This window comes from Haliotis rufescens, unplaced genomic scaffold, assembly GCF_023055435.1.
Source record: "Haliotis rufescens isolate VD_foot unplaced genomic scaffold, xgHalRufe1.0.p SCAF_2, whole genome shotgun sequence".
Lineage (NCBI taxonomy): Eukaryota > Metazoa > Mollusca > Gastropoda > Lepetellida > Haliotidae > Haliotis > Haliotis rufescens.
In genome coordinates, this window is record NW_025963890.1 from 22,189,697 (window position 1) to 22,212,172 (window position 22,476).

At 39.6% G+C, this 22,476-nt stretch overlaps 3 protein-coding genes across 8 annotated transcripts in view; 2 read left to right on the forward strand and 1 right to left on the reverse strand.

The window, feature by feature from the left end:
• The window catches only part of LOC124112001 (glycogen debranching enzyme-like), a 58,942-nt gene extending 54,262 nt beyond the window's left edge, over positions 1-4,680 (forward strand). For 4 of the 6 annotated variants that reach the window (XM_046471966.2, XM_046471970.2, XM_046471968.2 and 1 more), the window contains one exon: positions 259-4,680. In XM_046471966.2, the coding sequence (XP_046327922.2) occupies positions 259-357 (99 nt within the window). In that variant the 3' untranslated portion in view covers positions 358-4,680. The remainder of the gene's footprint in view (positions 1-258) is intronic. The other 2 variants (XR_007222175.1, XR_007222176.1) reach the window with 2 other exon arrangements.
• LOC125381905 lies at positions 3,854-8,236 on the forward strand. The gene is made up of 3 exons (XM_048399262.1): positions 3,854-4,005; positions 7,401-7,683; positions 7,723-8,236. Exons 1-3 carry the CDS (start codon positions 3,854-3,856, stop codon positions 8,209-8,211), a joined length of 924 nt encoding a protein of 307 aa, XP_048255219.1. The 3' UTR covers positions 8,212-8,236.
• A 2,354-nt stretch (positions 8,237-10,590) lies between these two features.
• The window catches only part of LOC124112000 (G-protein coupled receptor-associated protein LMBRD2-like), a 31,802-nt gene continuing 19,916 nt past the window's right edge, over positions 10,591-22,476 (reverse strand). Inside the window, exon 13 of the mRNA XM_046471965.2 lies at positions 10,591-16,849. Within this exon, the coding sequence (XP_046327921.2) occupies positions 16,626-16,849 (224 nt within the window). The 3' untranslated portion in view covers positions 10,591-16,625. The remainder of the gene's footprint in view (positions 16,850-22,476) is intronic.

Here is a 22,476-nt window from a genome sequence, read left to right on the forward strand (position 1 = left end):
CACATGGGTACAATGTGTGAAGCCAATTTCTGGTGTCCCCCGCCATGATATTGTTGGAATATTGCTAAAAGCAGCGGAAAACAAAACTCACTCACTCACTCACTCAAGCCAGGACAAAATAGTTCAGAAAGACATTAACAACTGGACTATAAGAGAAACATTAGAAGGTTACCAGAACCACTCCAATGATACTGTGATAATACTGAAGAAGTATGATAATGATACTAGTCCTAGTATGAGTACTATGTTGTGTTTCAGTACTGTAGAGACAGCTGCAGAGCCCAGGCCTGGAGTACTGGATGTGTTCTCGAGGTCCTGTATGATCTGGAGATGTTACAGAAAGACAAAGCAGCATGATGATGGCTGGTGTAGATACTGGACACTTAGCTTACACTAAAGTTGCAGACATGCTTCAGGTTGTTGGAGAGTCAAATGTCTTACCTACTGCTACTCACTGCAGCTTCAAGTCAGGTGTTTTATGTCCTGGAATAGTGTTGCCTATGTACCTGAAAATCTAAGGTACTTACAATAGTTTGTTTGTGTAAAAGATTACCGGTCTGACAAAACTAAATATGAAATGTGTAAAAAATATATTCTGATATATGATTATTCCAATGAATGCTACGTCATTGCGTTGCTTTTTATAAATAAGGGGATACAGCTTTTTTAAAGTCACACACAAACGTCTTTCCTTCCATCTATAGGCCCAAGCCTTCTCTCACTGTTCATGTAAACATGACAAATAGTTGCTCAACTAAAAGAGTTCAAACCTATTCTGTTTTTACAGTAAGGAAAACATGCAAGTCGGGTCCCAATATTCTGAGAAGATTAAGTCACACAAATTTGTTTGATGACAATCACTGATCTCCTCGACAGCATTATGTTGCAATATGTCTCAGCCCTGCCAAACTCCTCGTCTGTTTGGGAACTGTTTGCTTGTTATGCTACTACATATATTACACAGCTTGTAGAACTCGACCTGTCGTGTATCAAGAGTCCTTTACAACTAAGTATATCCAAAAATCGATATATTGCCCATTTGGAGCAGTGCAGCTGAAATGATATGGTGTTCAGTGTCAAACAAAAAGTGAATTAATTCCCTTTATACAACATGTTGCAAATCTTCCTTTTGGGCATGGTGCTGCAACATTCTTTGTGTTATGGCATCACTGTACTGAAACCTAGATGTGAGACATCATTGCATGTTGTAATGCAATCTTAATAACAACTGCCAGGTCACAGTTGCGTCCTGACTGATTTCTGTCATATGATCACTAACTTTCAATATATCCTTGGAAGACGGTGAGAAAGACAGTTTGTTTCCTTAAAACTAGTCACGACTGACAAGAATCGATGTATTGTGACATTGCTGGCTTTATTAAATAGTTTGGTTTACAATTTTACCTAGCTATGTATAATGAAAGGGCATTCTATTACATAGACATCATATAGTGTTATTATGAACCTCTGGGCATTCATTAGTTTAAGGTAAGTCTCTTCAGTGAAAGATATAACCCTGATGATATGTTCAGTATGAAGTGATCAGTTGAGGTGTGTTCACTGCCAACCTGTAACACCTGCACTCCTATCTTAACTAGGTTTCCATGTTTATTCCCATCTTAACTATAGGTTTCCTTGTTTATTCCTATCTAAGCCGTACATTTCCATGTTTATTCCAATCTTAACTAGGTTTCCTTGTTTATTCCTATCTTAACTATAGCTTGTTTCCTTGTTTATTCCTCTTAACTTAAAGTTTCCATGTTTATTCCGATCTTAACTATAGATTTCCTTGTTTATTCCTATCTTAACTATAGGTTTCCATGTTTATTCCTACATTAACTATAGCTTTTTCCTTGTTTATTTCTATCATATCTGTAGATTTCCATGTTTATTCCTCTTAACAATAGGTTTCCTTGTTTATTCCTATCTTAACTTTAGGTTTCCTTGTTTATTCCTATCTTAACTAGGTTTCTGTGTTATTCCTATCTTAACTATATATTTCCATGTTTATTCCTTTGTGGCTATAATTGATCTCATTAGTGTAGACTAACTGACACCCCTTTGTAAAAATCCTTTACATCCGCAATTGTGGGATGGTAGTTGTAGTTATTGATTCCTTATCAGTACTGTGATAAGATGACAAAAACAACTTGGGACTGTGATCTTGCACCTGTTGCAGCCTCCTGTTAATGTATTTACTATGTTACGTATTCCCAATGTTTATTCCTGTGTTAAGTATACCCCATGTTTATTTCTATGTCAAGTATTCCTTGTTTATTCCTGTGTGATGCATTCCCCCTGTTTATTCCTATGTTAAGTATTCACCCTGTTTTTAAGTATTTCCCCCTGTATTCCCAGCAACTCCAATTCCAGTGTAAGAAAATTGGGTATTACACAGCATAGATTATTTCTTATAGTTTGTAGAACTTCTCTATGTCTGCTATAGCCCAACCGGTGTATATGTAAGCTAGCGTTGTTTTCTTGATGATGTTTATATCATACATAGATTTGTTTGCCTTGTGTTATTTGTGTTGAAGAGTTCACAAATAGGAAATAAGTGTTGAATAATGATCAGACAGAACTCATCAATGACAAAACATGTTCCTAAGGACTAATTTTCACTCTCTGTAAGGAACATATATTTTTAAAAACTGTTTGGTTAAATTGTATTTTATATTGACTTTCCAACGTGTTGTAGACTTGTGTGGGAGTTCTCTGATATGTTCCTTTCAGGGGCTGTAAACATGGAATAGGGCAGTCCTGACACTGATGTTACCTGTTATGTAATGTTGCCTTAGAACCAAACTTTATATCACTAGATCTATTCTTTTATGCCGAGTTTTTCCACTGGTTAACATATTAACAATGTACTTGTGATGTTGAGAGTTTCTTGTTTGCCCAGACTGTTGAAGCAGATTGCCACTGTGCACGACTGGGGTGTACTGTGGGAACAGCTGGTATGTCATGTTCATTCCTTAATGAAGGAGTCTATTTGTCTACTGTACAAGCGTTAAAACGTTTTCACTACAACAGTGGTCAAATTTGTTTTCGGTATCAAATTTGAAAAAGTGGAAGACTTAAGGATTTCTAATCTATAAAAAGGGATGTGTCTATGTCAAATCCATAAGGTCGAGGTCTAAGTGAGAATAGACAGAGAATCCATGCATCTCAATGTCATTGTGAAACATGCTGGACCTAAACTGAATATTCAACACTTACTTGTATATACGGATGGTGTACAGCTTTCCAGGAGATAACTATTGCAACTATTTGAGTGAGTCCAATGTATATATACATGTGTGTAGTATAAACGAAGAGGGAAGTTCATGAATTGTGGATTTGTTCTAGATGGTTTTGAAAATACAAGGTATTTCGATATGCGTCTAGTTCACATGAAACTAAGAATTCTATCCTTATGTTAGAGTATGCAAGCATATCTACAACGTTCACATATCTTTGGAAATTTCATATTGGCAAGATTTCAACTGAAATTGTTTTATACCACTCTGTTTCCATGACTACAGTTTTATATGAGGGTAAAGTTGTTTAGTTGAATGTTTTGATTTGCATGGAATAACCAAATACTTGTATCGATCATATTTGGTATAACTATCACAATGAATGTATGCTGACGGAGAGAAATCAGGCAGTGAAGTATTGATATGCCACCTGTATATATCCTTCGACGGATGTCCCTTACAACATAGTTTCACCACAGGTATTAACTTGTAATTTTGGTTGACATGAAGCATCTAATATTAACCACAGCATTCAACTTTCTTTGTCTCTATGGGTATTTGCTACCTTACTTTATCACATCAATCAGTGAGGTCACGTCAAGCAAACCCTCAACATGAGGTCATGTCAGGTGAACCCTACGCAGGAGGTCATGCCAGGTGAACTCTACACAGGAGGTCAGGTCAGGTTAACCCTACACAGGAGGTCATGTCAGGTTAACCCTACACAGGTCATGCCAGGTGAACTCTACATGGGAGGTCATGTCAGGTTAACCCTACACAGGTCATGTCAGGTTAACCCTACACAGGAGGTCATGTCAGGTTAACCCTACACAGGAGGTCATGTCAGGTTAACCCTACACAACTCATGTCAGGTTAACCCTACACAGGAGGTCATGACAGGTTAACCCTACACAGGTCATGTCAGGTTAACCCTACACAGGAGGTCATGACAGGTTAACCCTACAAAGGTCATGTCAGGTGAACCCTACACAGGAGGTCACTTCAGGCGAACCCTACACAGGTCATGTTCCTTCAGGCGAACCCTACACAGGAGGTCATGACAGGTTACCCTACACAGGTCACTTCGGGCGAACCCTACACAGGTCACGTCCCTTCAGGCGAATCCTACACAGGTCACGTCCCTTCAGGCGAATCCTACACAGGTCACGTCCCTTCAGGCGAATCCTACACAGGAGGTCATGTCAGGTTAACCCTGCATAAGTATACTCTCACTGCCCAATTGAAATAAGATGTAAACAATTGTCAGCTTTGATGATTTGGCCTCTTACAGTCATGATTTGTAATGCTTGTATCCATAGTAAGGGCCGTACTGTTACATGCACTAGACCTTGTTAAGCATTACTAAATGCTTGGTTTTACTGGATTTATAGATGCTTGTTCCATATGCAGGAGTGATATTAAATATGTTTTTGTTATAATGTATTATTTGTCTGTCATCATTGGTCCTGCTGGGACTTGTGGGAGTGAGAACATTACTTGTTTACAATGTTGAGGCTTTGAGGGGTGAATTGAGACATACCTCACAGTGGAATTCCTGCCCAAGTTCTGTTATTGTGCATTAGGTATAGGTGCAATTTGAGTGACTATACCCATGAGTGAGTGAATGTTATTTAACACTGCAGTCAACAATATTCCCCCATATCACAGCTGCCTGTAAAATAATGAGAATTGAGACGAATCAGGTGTTGATATTATGAGCAACTCCCACCTCCCACATTTAAGAGAGTTGTTTAACTCTGCTTTGAACAGTGTTTCAGTTACGTGGGAGGAAAGTGATGCAGGTCCATTTTTGTCTACCCACAATTCAGGGATGGACTGTCTTGTACTTTCATCAGCAATGACTAGGTCTGTGCAATGCTACGACAGATGTTTTCAACATCATCCACACATTACACAGTAAGAAACAAGAAAAACCCATATGGTTTTCATTACCATAAAGAACAAGCATGACAACGTATTCCATATTGTTTATTTGAGTGCATGGTATACACAAACTCGATGTCTTGCAGCAACTTGTGTCTCTACACCAGTACAGCAGTAACACAACAAAATATACATCATCACATAGTACATCAACAGACAGGTGCTACACTACAGCCAAGTACAGAGAATCTGACTCAACAATCGCACACACCGACCACACTCTTGTAATTTGGGGGTTATGGATCTGAATGAGGCTTTTGGCCCAAACAGCCACAATCAGAAAATAAAATATAAATTGTTACAATTTATTTTTATTTTCTCAACCACTCTATCATTGATAGATTACCAAAATACAAACAAAATTAAAGAAATCTAACAGAAAGAAACTTTTTTAATGAATAATACTTGATCCCGTGCACTGTACATATATATATAGACCGAAATCATAGGAACAATGCCTTCACAAAGTATGTGCATGTCATTATGCATTAAACCTGCACAACAAATAGAATTAGCATATTTTTTACCCCTATATACCAATGAACTCAAACAACTTGATGCTAAATATTGAGCTACAAAATATATTATTACTTTTATTTGTACATATCCAAGAAGACCCATAAACCGCAAACTCTACAAAAGTGTGGCTGTCAGGTCGTTTATCTATTTCATGACAGGTGAACCCTTTACTGTCAGCTACTCATTAATACAGGTTTTCACAACCTTGTATAGTTTGGTGTAACTTTGAGAAAATTATTTTATTTTGAATTAAGACCTGCAAATCACTGCATTCCAAGTGCAACGTTTTGAAATAATACCTTGGTTTCCTAGGAAGAATATCGAATGTTTGTTGTGATGTCAGTGCTGTCTAGATCAGAAAATAATTAGGATAGCATGTAAGTGTCAAAATGTGTGGTGTTGAGCCAAGATTCTCACTTGGCATAGTGGAAGTTAAAGTTCCTGGACTAGAAGAAACATTTCAATGAAACTGTCAAGCAACCATTAAGGTTTTGAACTAAGTGCAATTATTTTGTTGCTTGGAATGAATAATGACAAAGTTTTATATATATGAATATTTGACATTCACAGTTTTTGAATACAGAATCAGTCAGTACATCCTAAAAGAACAATATCTTTAACATATTAATATTCATAAATCTTTAGGTAAAAGGTAATTCTGTCATTTTCCAGGTCAAGGACATCAAACCTTTCCATCAATAGCATGCACAGATGAGATAAGCTGCTGAAACAACCCTGAACAGAAACATACAGTAGTTTTGCATAGAAATGCCAACATTACCGAACTGCTGCAGCAGAGCTATAGAAATGCCAACATTACCGAACTGCTGCAGCAGAGCTATAGAAATGCCAACATTACCGAACTGCTGCAGCAGAGCTATAGAAATGCCAACATTACCGAACTGCTACAGCAGAGCTATAGAAATGCCAACATTACCGAACTGCTGCAGCAGAGCTATAGAAATGCCAACATTACCGAACTGCTGCAGCAGAGCTATAGAAATGCCAACATTACCGAACTGCTACAGCAGAGCTATAGAAATGCAGAATCTTTTGTTCATAACTTTCATCAAAATGTTTAAGAAAAGTGAGACGGGAGGCATTTTATGTAGCTAGTTTTTAAAACCAACTGTTCAAGACATCTGTGTATATGTACTGTCGACTTTATGCACATGAAGCATAAATATCTGGTAGTACTATGAATATGGTGTAGTTCATCAAAACACACATAGTTGTCTTCTTCGCATGTACTATAAATATGAATGGGGGTGAAAATAAAATGATTAATTATTAATAACCCTAATAATAATTATTATGGCATTAACTACCAGGGTATGAATTGCTTAAAGTATATTCACCAAGCTGGTCATTAGTCCTCCATGCTACAAATCTGAAGCTGATACGACAAAAATGCAACCTAACTTTCACATGATTGTCAACCCTCATGCAATCATGTGCAGTGCAGTACAGTAGTAACTGCTAAACTGTCAAGATTCTACTCTATGTTACAGCTCTATAATATGCATGCAAATTAAAATCAAACTATTCCATTATGGAAGGATGAGAAAGCACATATTTATGCCACTTTATACATGTGCAGTGCCAATAATGTCTTTACTTCATGATATATGAAGATTCTTTTCCTAAGAATAATAAGGGATTACAGCCCTTTTCTTCACATTTTAAATAAAACATTAGTCCTGACCATGACCATGCTGCACACATCTCCAGACTGTTCTCATCCCTGGCCCTGCACCCAGCTGCACACATCTACAGACTGTTCTCATCCTTGGCCCTGCACCCATCTGCATACATCTACAGACTGTTCTCATCCCTGGTCCTGCACCCCTCTGCACACATCTACAGACTGTTCTCATCCTTGGCCCTGCACCCAGCTGCACACATCTCCAGACTGTTCTCATCCCTGGCCCTGCACCCAGCTGCACACAACTACAGACTGTTCTCATCCCTGGCCCTGTACCCAGCTGCACACAACTACAGACTGTTCTCAACCCTGCACCCAGCTGCATACATCTACAGACTGTTCTCATCCTTGGCCCTGCACCCAGCTGCACACATCTCCAGACTGTTCTCATCCCTGGCCCTGCACCCAGCTGCACACATCTACAGACTGTTCTCATCCCTGGTCCTGCACCCCTCTGCACACATCTACAGACTGTTCTCATCCTTGGCCCTGCACCCAGCTGCACACATCTCCAGACTGTTCTCATCCCTGGCCCTGCACCCAGCTGCACACAACTACAGACTGTTCTCATCCCTGGCCCTGTACCCAGCTGCATACATCTACAGACTGTTCTCATCCCTGGCCCTGCACCCATCTGCACACATCTACAGACTGTTCTCAACCCTGCACCAAGCTGCACACATCTACAGACTGTTCTCATCCCTGGCCCTGTACCCAGCTGCACACATCTACAGGCTGTTCTCATCCCTGGCCCTGTCCTCACAACCATTGGATTTATTATTGCACTTCAGCACAAACAAATAAATAAACAACATGTATATTAAATAATGACAAAGCTATTGGAAGGGGAAGCTCTTGAAGCTACTTGAATGATTTCCTTCTTGTTAATGATTCTCCTTTCATACCAAACCATATGTCTATCCCAAATCAGATTAACCAATTTAATCATAATCACACAAATAATAGCTATTGCATAACATATATATTACATGGTCACAGATTTTCAAGTGTGTACAGTATTAGTCTATAGCCCATAATGTACTGACACATTATTCAACATACTGTATTCGAAATAATAAGCAACCAGGGCGCTCTCAAAATTAGAAATATCGTAAATTTTGTGGTTAATGCTGACAGCCTGAAATGTTTATATACGACTGCTATATTTTTCCAGAATTTAATTTCCCATAATTAAGGATGCATATAACACACATATTATACATGAATAAATAAGTCTTGTGTACATTGATCAATCGAAAGGGGTGCTAATTGGGACTGTTCACTAGCCAATATATTAGCAAATATCGCCGTGGGCGCTTATTACGTCGAATACGGTAATTCAGTTTCATCCATTATATATCTGTCTCCTTCAGTTCATAAATATTAGTAATGCAACAAGTAATACAATAGAAAAATAATCATACACATCTGGTCTGCACCAATTTGAATATGTTCTATTTTGGGATAAATTCTCAGATATACAATCAATATAAGAGCTGCGTATTTGGTCCCCAATATTTCAAGTTTACAAGTTGACAAAACAAAAATAAAACCTGTCATATCCTTTGTCAGTACCAAGTGGGTAAATACAGGAACTCAAGAAACTAATAGCAAATAGGAAATCCAAGCCAATAAATGCAAGTTACTTTCTGTTATTGCACTATTTACATGGCCCATTTGTCCAGGCATTTTCTTGTCAGGAATTCCTCAGTACAGCTATACATCTTGACAAGGATAGCTTGTTAACATGATCAAACACTTAGCTCTCTCATAAAATGTTTGGTTGTTTGTTTGTTGTTTAACACCGCACTCAGCAATATTCCAGCTATATGACGGCACTCTGTAAATAATCAAGACTGGACCAGCCAATCCAGTGATTAATATCATGAGCATCGATCCACGCAATTGGGATGGATGACATATATCAACCAAGTCAGCGAGTGTGACCATCCGATCCCGTTAGACGCCTCTTACGACAAGCATAGTCACCATCATAAAATGTCAATTTAAGTCATAAAATGTCAATTTGAAACTTAAGTAATAAAAATTACAGAGCTAGTCTGGCTATCAGTGGCAATCTTGGTATTTCATTTCATTATCAGTAGAATGTGAAACCCTGATTCTAGATAAATCATCTGGATTGACAAATTTTGCTGTTAATAGATCATGTTGATACTTTGAAAACTGCATCCTGTATATCAATCAGCCTGTAGACAAGTAAACCAATGGTCGAGGGTATGAGCATGCATCACATAGGTGAGATGTGACCTTCCCATCAAGGTCATCTTCACACAGAGCAGCCACTGTGGACACCACTGTACCCACCGAAGTAGAATACATGAGGAACTACGGCCAGAGCTGTCTCTAGTTCTCCATGGGGTGTGAGCCAGTTTAGTTGTGAACAACTTTAGGCAATAATACGGAGGACACCAAGAAGGGCTTTACACATAGTACCCATGTGGAGAACGGGAAGCAGGTCTTTGGCATGACCAGGAAGCACATTTAACAAGGCTGCTCCTTCGTCCTGGTAAGTTCAAAAGAGCCTCCCCTGACGTGACGAGACAGGACGTAACATGCAGGTCATTCAAGCTGCAAAAGGTGGTGAGAACTGGACTAAAATGGAATGGTTGACTTGCCGCTGTGATACTGGACAAAATCCAAACTTTAAACAATCCCCTGACACAATGAGGCCAACAGAAGATACAGCGACAATTGAAACCTGAGAGAAATCATCTACAGTTGTCACTGTGCTGCATAATAAACTTCATTCTGCGAGTAGACCTGTTAAGTACCTGAACATTTTGAGATCACAAAGGGAACATAACATGAACCTTCATCTCAGTAAAACTGCACATTTATGTGACACACAAAACAACTGATGCAACAGTGCAAATCATAGATGTCATAAATCTGTTTATTACCAAGGAACATATATTGGCGCTATAAAGGCTAGTAAGTACCATAAAGTGACAAATAACAGCAAATCAAGTTATATTGCTTGATCTGTGAAAACAATACAGCATTAATTGGAGATTCATATTCAACTGAGCTTCTGAGAAGTTCAGACTAGAGACGTCCTGATTCAAATGCTAGGATAACGTTTCATGAGCCTAAAAAATCTTACGTTTTAATTTTATGTCTTTTTAGGCCAAATCAGTTTTTTCTTCTTCTAAAGACAAATCCACTCAAATCTTTCTAAAATAATAACAAAACAACTTCTAACTTTAAGTTTGCTTTGTAATTTTTAAATTGATGCAGTTTTGCTTGAAACTATATTTCAAGTGTTCTTTTTATTATCCCAACTCAAATCAACCTAGACAGCATTTGATAATTTCTCAATAATGCCTCGTCTCTTGTAATTATGACCAAGACAATCCTTAAAACAAGAAACTAAATTAGACCTGCCTCAACAAAATGAAAGTGGTGTCATAACCAAATCTGATCACAACTGGTAAGCCACCAACTGCAAATTACTAATTAATCTAATACACTTAGTCATGTACTTATGATGTTTTCACAGTTGCCGCTCTCGCGATGCACATAAAAATGGGGGGGGACTTGGCCGGAATTACAACAGAAATATTTTCTCTTTTGATCCTGAGTGAACAAGCTGACATGTTTGTTGACTGAGCTATTTCTTTAACAATTCAACCAGATCAGGACAGGCAGCAGGTGAAATAACGTAGGACACAACACAGAACAACAAAATGACATGTTACTACCTTCAGCCTTATTAGAGAACAATGTGATTTAATGTGCGACAACAAGACTATCAAATCTTCCAAACAAATCCTGATTAAAAACACAAAAAAACAGATTCATAACTTCATTCTGTACAACAGAAGGAAGGAGTGGTCAGTTTGTTCATGTTCAAATATCATTTCTAGAACAGACAGGCTTCATAACCATTCCAACACTTTACAAATTACTTACATCAAGGAAGGGACCTAATAACACCATTTTTCAGCCATACATTAATGACGATGATCAAACCCAGTATTAAATTGGGCAAAATGGTGTAAATAAATCAGATTCTCAAGCATAACAAACAAACAATACAATAACCTAGCAGGTGGCCTATAGATTGTGGAGTAAATTTATGGACCTAGCAGTCAGAATATTCGTAATTACATTTCCCTTTCTCAGCAGAAACAACTTTCCATTACAATGAAATGTGTAATTACATCAGATGGGTATGGAATGTTTTCATTTAAATTTTTCTCAGTACCAATGAAACAATTTTATCTGGTCCCTTTGATCAATCAAGCAGTGAGGAATTGACTAAATCCACGTAACATCTAACACAAATCTCACAGTGCATATCACATTGCATGAACCTCTGACTGAATCTTCCAATATCAACCAGGCAGTGACTCTATATATACTTGGTGCAAATGTTCTAGCCAATGATAACATACAATATTTAATTTTCACAATGGTCCACATTCATGTTTTGTACCGAGGACCACATTCCACAAGTGACCTTAGCTACGACTTTTGTATGTCTATGTTAGAGTATGAGAGTCTGATATTTTTATCGAAAGGGGTCAAGGATGATGTTTCTTAGGTTACTAAATGCTAGGTTCTCAGGCTCTGTTAAGTAAAACCATTTTATTTGATGATAAACAAACATGGAAACATTAACTTCAGGGAGCAAAAACAATAAAAACCCATCAAAACATCCTCCCAACAAAAATGGAATTTTTCTTATAAATTGTACATTTATATGCTTATCCCATCTCACACTATGCATTTCTTCTTTCTTCTTCGATCATTTACAAGCTTGAACAAAGTTTCCAGCTTCTAAATACCAATTCACCCAAACACATCCCAGCATCACCATGGTTCCCGTCCAACAGCTGGGCCATGTACGTGATCCCGTGCACCTTACACGACCTGATCACATGTCTATCTCTGCCACATTATCCTCTTTCGTCAGACCTAACAGGAATTGCGATGCAGGGATAGTAGGGTGGGCATATAGTGTGTGAGATAGGATAAGTATATAAATATACAATTTATAAGAAAATTTCCAAATGATTAAACTTATCCTATCTCACACTATGCATTTATCCACTAGTTGGAAGGTGGGCGCAGTTACCCTGGCCTGAAAGACTTAAGAACTAGACTGTGTTCTAAATTATTTTTTTATTTCACTGTTTAGAACCAGTTCCATCGTGTTGTCTAACGGTTGTAGTCTTTCAGGCTAGGGTTCTGCGCCCCACAGTCCAACCATGGGTTAAATGCATAGTGTGAGAAAGGATAAGTTTTCAAAAATTAGTTTCTGTTTTAGCTTCATACATGTATATAATTTAACATAGTGAAACCAGCATCCACAGATATAACAACATCATATATAACATAATATATAACATATGATACAGATAAGACAACTATGTACAATGTTCAAGGGCAAGTAGGGTATGTCAAATAAACAAATATATAACAAGAATGACTAGATATCAAATCACAGAATAAAGAAATATGAAGAAACTGCACTGAAGAGATAAGTAGACATTTGTTACAAGACACACATACAACTAAATGGGTAATAAAATTCAGACCACTTCCGTTTTCTATACGCAGACTTACCCTAGACAAGGTTCTTGTAAAATGCTACTAGCCTCTCCACTGTTTATATAGTAAGGACCCTCATCATCAAACAGAGGAAATATACATTGAGCATTTGAAGACAAGAACCCTGTCCAGGCTTGCTTGTAAAGCTAACCCTGTTTGTCCAGACAACTCTGTTATACACATACATATACACAGGACATCAGTCAGCGAAGTTACTTAAAGGGTTTCACAGAACTATTATCTGCTGGTAAGTGGGGGTCTTCAGGCAGGGACTGAGTGAGACTTGATGTGATTGTATGAATAGTATTTTATACTGCCATGGAACTGAGAAACAACATCACTACATGTTTCCATAAGTTTTCTTACTGTCACTATCAAAGGTTGTAGTATATTTCATATTAATGTCATGTTTAACCTCATGGTAACAGACTTGCTTCTTCCCTTTGGCAAGTAATTTTAGCATATTGTACTAATAATGTAAGATAGCTTCGCAATAAATCGCAAAAGACAATGAAGAACGAAGCATGGTTTATTTCACGATAAAACATTGTTCTATCATGACGTCATTTCTGGAGATTCGAACTAGCTCTCGCAACTTGATGACGTTGTATATTGGACGTTATTTTTGAGAGAGGAGTGTCTAGTGAGTTGTTCCCCAGGAAGTATTTTTTATATTTTAACAACCTTACATATTTACTCATTGTAGAAGTACACCTTGCACAAAGTCAAGACCAAGGTTTATTGGTATGTCTCTCTGTGGCCATCTTCTTTGGCCTACAGTACAGTCAAGCTACAAAGTAGTTAGTTCCAGTACAGTTGCTCTACAATCAGCATAGTGCTCATTTACTCGTATATAAACCAGTCAAATGGTCTAACAAAAAAAACGTATAGTTAGGAAGGAAAAGAAAAAATATTTTGCATTTAAATCTAAATAAATACCAACATTTGACCATGATCTTTCATTCTTGAATAAAGCATTGCACACCTGGTAAACAATACCATAACATAATAACAATAGATACATTAGCATAAAAAAGAAACAATGATTTAAAAAAAAGCAATAATGATGAGCCAGTCAAAAACACCATGATCCCAGGTATATACTTGTGTGTGTAAGTGCCTTCGTGAAATGATTGTTGTATTCAACATACATCCAATTTCCTGGTATCTAATATAACTGTTAATCTGAAACTACAATGTTTATCGCCTAGTGTTACTTTTTGCATTTAATATTGAATTTTACTGCTCCGTGCACAAGCTGAGACCTTATACAAAACACTACAAGACGATGATGAAGGTAGCATTTCCAGATTCAAAAGATCTGTTCTACCAGCCATTATAATCATATGACTAGCAGATTAATCCCCTCCTTATAATACCCTGCAACCACTTTGATTTAGTGCATGAAACAAACAACATTTATAAAACATAGGGTAAATAAATATTACAAAAAACATCCTACACATCCATTAAGTAGGTACATCAAGTAACACTGAACCTAGGTGTCATGTTGCTAAGATAAGACTTTGCATACTTTCTAAAAATATGAGCAAGACCATTCGTTGTTTTCTATGTCAAAACGCCAAAATGCTATTTCAAATAAAAGTTGATAGTGATTTTAGGTTCCCCACAATATTTCTTGAAAATGTAACAAAACACAAACAAACAAAAAGATGTTCAAAACTGCCATGTTTCCAAGCAAACATTTTTACTTCTTTTTGAAACACTTCTGCCAGGCTCTCCAGTAACACCAAAAGCAAATCGGTCTGGTTTTGATGAAACCCAAGATACTTCATTAATTAGTGTTTACTTTCAATACTAACATGTTCCTCAACTTATCCTCATTATTCCTTCAACATGTATCAAACAGTCAGCCATGCCAGAGTAATAAAACCTAGACCCTACACAGCCCAGTAGGTTATACAATCACCAGGACTATAGTAAGGCTTGACAGCCATCATGCAGGTCAATAAGTAGACCGTCTTTAATATCTGGACCAACACAAGTCAGTGTCAGGACTCACAGTTTTGGGGAACCTTTCTGAGAGTTCAATGTACTTTGTTTCATCACATACAAAAAAGCTTCTTCTTTCCTGGACTTCAGAATGAAAAATGCTTATTTTCCCAAACAGTCCATACCAAAGAATAACTTATAGATAATAAAATAAATTCATTTACAATATTTACATTAGGCCAAAGCATATATTTACTTATGTAATGTATTTTAATCAATTTGAGATGAATAAACCTATTACATATACAGTGCACATTTTTTGTTATTTATCGAGTAACATGATATGGTCACATGACTTGATCCAAGATGTCTGACAGTCAAAATGCTTATAACAAACTACAGATATAACAACTAGGGCTGCGACGGGTAACTCGGGTACTAGGTTCGGGTGGGTACTGAGTAGGACCCGGGTACCCACAGGAATATACCCGGTCCCGTGGTTAATCACGTGATATATTGTTTAATTACAAAAATTATCTAGAACTTTATGGCTACACTATAACTAATGTTTGCATTCCTTCTGACTTTAAAGGTTTGATTAAAGACAAAACTTCAGTCAATTTCAGTTTATGCATGACCAGATCGTTTTTTATTCGTGTATCTAAATACATTTTGCCATGGCTACGGTCAAACTATTCCCAGTCAGACATTTGGACCTATCTCTTGAGACCTACAGTGGGTACCCAGGTACCCAGGTAGGGTCGGGTAATAGGGGTGTGGGTACCCGGGTAGTAAATTTGGACTCATCCCAGCCCTAATAATCTAAACTTAGTGGTCCCTTTGAGTTTGTTATAACCATAGCTTAAGAATGAAAAGTAAGAATGTTCACCCCAGGGTACTCCACTTTTTCATTATGGCACACACATTCTGAAACTTAACCAGATCTTATTTACATTATTTGTTATAGCAATGTGATGATGATAACTTCCCTGAACTGTTGCACACCTAACAACATGGCACCTACAGTAAGGACAAAGTACTGAACACACATACAGTGTTCAAAACTAAGCATGAAAGACAAGGGGTCCTTGTCATTAAACCTTATTTCAAAAACTTAAGACTTAGGGAGTCCTTAGTTTCAAATACCATAGCAGCAAACTTCAAGGACACTGGGACCCCTTTATATTTCAACACTACACATACCGTACAACTCTCTGAAAGTTTAAACAAAGAATAGAGATATCATATTAGACTCACATGTACTAACATATCACAACTACAATACAAGCAAGTGTACATCACCAAACTCCTTTCACTACAAACACCACAGAACAAACAGGACTCTTTCAATCGCACTGCTTCAGGATCTCTGACAAAAAGACTGCTACACAGAGTAAGTCAAAATAGATAATGAAAACAACAGCTTTTACCCGCCTACAATGTTCAAAGTTAAAATATTTAAGAAAGCAATCATGCATGTGATATGCAGAAGGTTTTACAAAAAGGCCGGATTTCACTATCTCACGTCTATAAACATCTACTGGATGGAAGATTAATATGTAAATTGATGACCATGATAAATATGAGAAATGCTGAAAGATCGACTATGCATCATCCTTTGTGATGTGGTCTACTTAGCATGAAGGTAAGAGTTAGGGAAGTAAATCTGGGAGTATATAACGGGAATGTTAAACATCATCAAATATTCCCTTTAGTGGGCGTGATGTAGGTCTACTGGAGGAGAATCGGGAGGGCGTCGGTCGGGATTGGTAGCCGAGAGGCTCGGTGGCAGGACTGCGGGTATACTCTGCCAGAGGGTCTGACCGGTCGTCGGTGTAGTCAATAGGTTCGGCTTGACGGAGGAGCTCCGTGCGGTCGTTGTCATCGGGGCTTCTTGGCACAGTGTATGCAGCTGTAGAAGAGATGATAGGTTAGCCCCTCCTATCAGAGATTTGAAACCCTTATTCTTAATACCTTATATAAATCTTAGTAAAATCTAAATATTTTTTACATTTGTATACTTATCCTGCATTACTCCTTAATGCATTCACTGCTTACTTACGACAACTAGAAGGACAGCGCTGCGAAGGTCCTGGGTGAAGAAATAAACTTGTTGTTCTCAAGTCCCAATAAGTGGCCTTCCGTCGCTGTCCTGTGACCTTGATGACACCTAAGGTCATCTTCACATCACTGCCTGTCGCCCAAGCTCTTAGAAAAACATACTTTTGAGGTTTCTGAAGCCAAAGTGGGGAGGCAAGTCTTAAGACGGATGGGCCTTAAGCGTAGTAATGCAGGATAAGTATACAAATGTAAAAAATATTTAGATTTTACTAAATTTTTTACTTATCCTGCATTTCTCCTTAATGCATCTGTATCGGACGGTTTGGAGGTGGGTAAACCTTCAGAATACAGAAACCTCAATAATTCACACCCTGCAATACGACACCAGTTGGTCGATAAACCGTGAAGTGGAAAAGTTCAGACAAAAACGCCATTACGGTAGGGTTGTTCAAAAATCAAAAAGATTGAACATAGGAATTAAAGAGAAGTTCCCTATACACGCTTAGTAATAAAGAAAATAATAGCTATTCAGCTAATTCTTTACTTACTGCGTCATAGAGCCATCGCTGACAAACAAGATTGTCTAATATTCTTCCACTGGTGGCGACTGAGTGACTGCACATGGAAGTTGACTGGCTCTGTATAGGGCGAGTTCATTATTTGCGTCAGGGGTTGGCAATCTGCAGGATAACAACCAGAGGGCCAAACTTCGAACGTCTTCGACATCCTCGAGAGCCCCAACGCGAAGGTTATGACTAATGAAAATATGTGTCGAATCTCCAGAAATATCCTTCCGTGATTGTTCCAAAACCAAAATTTGCTGTGTTGAGCCCTGGTAAGGCTGACACCTTGGTAATTCGCTCTCGGCGAGTTCTGTTTGATGATCTCGTAGGCCTGAAGGATTACTGCGCGTAACCATAGAGATATGGTGTTTGCGATTATGCGACTAACTTCTGTCGTGGACGAACCACGCCTAGTCTTGGAGCGTCGAATGAAAACTCGAACTGCTCGCACCGAGCCCAGGAGAACTTCACCATGTACGATTCCCACAATAGTCGATATCGGTGGGATGGTGAAGGAATGGTCAGGTTGGCCTGGTAGTAGATTTTAGCAATAAAATCCCAGCATAACCCTAGATGTCCCGTTCCGTGCGTCCCATGCTCAAAACGGATCCAGGTTGAGTCGATCACATGTAGTTCGCTCACCCGTACCACCATTGCTAATGCCAAGAGAAACCATTGTTTCCTTGGTGAGGTCCAAGCTCCTCACAGCGATAGCCCGTTCGCGGAGCTCTCTATACTATGCCGAGAGTGTAACGAAGGTGTCACGCGCTGGGAAGGAGCTTGAAAATGAGGATGCAATGAGGGGCTCGAAGGGGGCCCTCGCAAACCTCGAAGTTCCACGTTCAAGTCCCAATCAGGTGGGTGGAACTTGGCCTTCTGATCCTCAAGCCTGAATGAGCATAATATGGCCTGTAGTTCCGTGGGTACGCAATGTAGGAGGTATTCCTCTAGGAATTGTGACGCAATCGGAGGGTCTTGATTCTTTTCTTCCCTGTAAAAAGTCTCAAGTGATCCCCACTTGTCATCGTCGTCTCTGGGAGAGTAACGTTGAACTAAAGCTATAGCTTTGCTGCCCGTGTCGAAATAACACTTCGCACCTAAATGCCTTTTAAAGATGAACCATGCGTGCAGACGTTGGGTGAGGCAATTTTCTGTTGAGGGTGGACCACTGTGAGAGGGGTAGTGAATCATTTTAGATTTTTCCAAGCTTGACAAACTACCCTCTCGCCGGTTACCAGGGTGCGACCAAAGGAGAGATCGAGATACCTTGTCTCCTTGATCCCCTGTATCACCTTGGGAAGTAAAAGTGGTGGCAGAAAAGTGTTAGTTTTTTGCCCTTCCCAAGTGATACTGAACTCGTCCACCGCCCAAGTCTGCGGATCCGGCAACGGGGAGATATACGTCATGAGTTGGTGGCCTAGGCAAGTAATAAACAAGTCAATGTTTGGTTGCCTGAATTCCTGAAGCAGTAACTGGAATGCTTCTGTGAGATATTTCCACTCGGTGGGAGCCACCCTGTCTGGAAGTGATAAAGTATCGGCCAGTATGTTTCTACATCTGGGGATGTGCTGAACTATGAACTTTAGTCACAGCCGATCTACTAGATGGAACAAATCTGAATGTCCTTAGAAGTAGAGAGTGGGAGTGTGTTGTTCCCTGATTGCACAGGCACCACACCGCAGTGCTGTTGTCTGTGGATATTGCGAGTCGGGCTAACTGTAGTTGATTCTGCCAATGTGATATAGCCAGAATTAAAGCTTCCAACTCCAAGTTGTTTATGTGCCACTTCCATTGAGCGCCGGGCCATAGCCCTGAGCTTATCTGGTCTTGTAAGTGAAGACCCCACCCCTGAAAGGGGACGTCCACAAACAGGTGTGTATTCGGGGAAAACCCGAATAAAGAGACTCCGCAGACATTCAACGCCACAAATTGAGGCAAGGCTCTAGCTTAGTCGGCAGAGTGATGGCTTTGAGTGGATCCTGACTCCTGATGTAAGGGTTCAGGAAAAAATTGAATTGGTCGCAGTTGTAGAGCGGCCCATGCTAGTGCCGAGGTGATTAACCCTAGCAACACTTGCCACTGGCGAAGTGTGTGTGGTTGGTGTAGAGTAGATGACAAAAGAAGTAGAAACTTGTGCCATCTGTCCCTCGGTACAGATAGGATATCCTGGTCTGTCTTGAACAGGTCTCCTATGAACTGAAGTCAATAGGAAGGAGAATACTCCCGACTTCGCCTCGTTGATTGTCTATCCCAGTTATTGACATGTGTTGATGATACAGTAGATCGCCCTCCATCTACGACTCGAACCAAGTGTTCGTCACGTGTAGATAGTTATTGGCTTCATTACTCCTGTAAATAGCCATAAGTGTCACTGACATGTCAAATGGGAAATACTACCATTGGAAGTGAACCCCAATGAACTGGACCTGAAAAGTCTACGGTTGGGATGGATAGTCGAGACTGATCAAGAGTTCGTTGAACACAGAGATTGTGGATCATTCTCATCTTGTCTGGGTCCTTCATGAGTACCAGGTAGGTGTGAGGATAAAACCCTGGTGTAAAGACTGGGTTGTGAACCCACTCTACAGCTCTTCTTACCAACAGTATGTCTATGTTGGATTTTCCCAATCAAACTGTGGTCAACGGTGGGGTTATCTCTACCCGTATACAGACACCATGATATAGTGCGATAAGTACGAAATCGTCCTTGAGACTTGTCTCTGCCACTCCCTTTCTCAGTAAGGGAATGCTGGTCTTCCCTGAGAAACGCGCGTCTAGGTTTATAATTCCCTGACTTGCCAGCCCGCTTGGACTTTCCAAGCTTTTTGGGAACTTGACGTGGGTGTCTGCGATCTGTTCGTTGAACAGGGGAGTATATGACCAAGGTTGACGTAATAGACTGCCCTTGAAACCAGCATCTCAGTTGGAAACGCTATAAAGTCTTGGGTGTAACGGTAATCTCCGTCAGAGCGGTCTCAAGATGAATTTTCCTGTGGTCAAACTGACGCTGTAGGAAAAACACCATAGTTTGGAAGTGATCTAATCAGATAGGGTTATCCTCTAATAGATTCTGATCCACTGCAAACATTGACAATATTGGTCGCTTAAATGACGGAGCAAATGTGAGTTTTGGAGAAGTCTTCCTCCAATGACCTCGTGGTGTCCCTCTTATTTACCCTGTTATCAGGGGAGGGCGTTACTGACACGAGATGGTCTGCTTCCCAATCCGGGAAAATGTGCTAAGCTGATCATGTGCCGGTTACGTAACCGAGTACACTGTAAGCCATGGGCTAACGTCATTGTAGAGACCTTGATTGGTACGCAGACGCTGCGCTCAGCGCAGGTCTGGAATGTTGGAACAGCGCTAAGCTGATCGTGCAACGTTTGCGTAATAGGAGCGCTTTGGGTAGCAGTCAGACGCTGCGCTCAGCGCAGGTCTATGCTGGATATGTTTGAACAGCGCTAAGCTGATCCTGCGTCGCTTGCGTGATAGGAGCGCTTGGGTAGCAGTCAGACGCTGCGCTCGGCGCAGGTCTATGCTGGATATGTTGGAACAGCGCTAAGCTGATCGTGCGTCGCTTGCGTAATAGAAGTGCTTGGGTTGTAGTCAAGTGCTGCGCTCGGCGCAGATAAATCAGACACAAAGCTCAAAAGTATTGACTGGCTCAAGGCTTGCGTCTAATCTACCCCCATCATAGCATCTTGATACGCTGTTGCTGTCGCCGACGTCACAGATTAACATACATGTATCTGGAAGTGTCCGGCGGCTGAAAAAATAGGAGCAGTTACGATACTCACAAAATCCTCCGGTATTGTTGATTTCGGTGGATGGTGTACTTCTGCAGTCACAGGCGTCATAATACCTGCCAATAATAACGGTTGGGTGGTAATGACCGAACCCTGCCATCTGTCGCTATTCTGCGATAGTGACATTCCTCTCGTCTCACGACGGAATAACTGCAAAATATGATTGTGAGTAATCTGCTTTTATATAGTAAACTCGTTGGATTAGAGATTTACACAAAAATTACATTTTGAATTTTGGCGAGCACATCTACGTGCATGCCTAGGACTGTGGATAAAGAGCTTTGGGCGATTATTCCACGACAATATGTACACCACGCAAACATAAGTTACGCAATTAAACCATTGAAGAAATGGTACTGGAAGAATGCCATAGAATTGAACAATAATCTATCGGCAAAACTACGAGTTGCAAGAGTATACAATAGTTCATATACGCAACTCAATGTAAACCAAAAAGACCAACAAAAACTATTTAATCACATAAACATAGGTACGCAATAAAAGAATTGTTGATGAAGCGGGACTGGAAGAAAGCCGTAGATTTGATATTAATCTATCGGCAACCATATTTTTAACGAGTTGAAAAAGTATACAATAATTTGAGTATACGCAACTCACTGTTACGCCAAAGCTAGTAGTATTTAAGAACATAAGAATATGTTATACATACGTACCTGAGAATTGTTAACAATATGACTACCTTGGCAGGCAAACGATTGTAACACAATTCAAAATGGCGGCGAACAACAATATTTTGGCGGGAAAAAAGACAAGAGTCTTTTCACACCTAATTAATTCACATAAAACTACACAACATGGTGAAAGTAATATGAAAAGAATACATCACCCATCGCAGATCAATTTGGAAGATTGTAGACAAACTGAAGGTCTAAAATTAATCCAAAAGGAGAGCTCCGCTTGGACACGTCCTAGCTGTGCTGCGACAAGCAGTGATGTGAAGATGACCTTAGGTGTCATCAAGGTCACAGGACAGCGACGGAAGGCCACTGATTGGGACTTGAGAACAACAACTTTATTTCTTCACCCAGGACCTTCGCAGCGCTGTCCTTCTAGTTGTCGTAACTAAGCAGTGAATGCATTAAGGAGT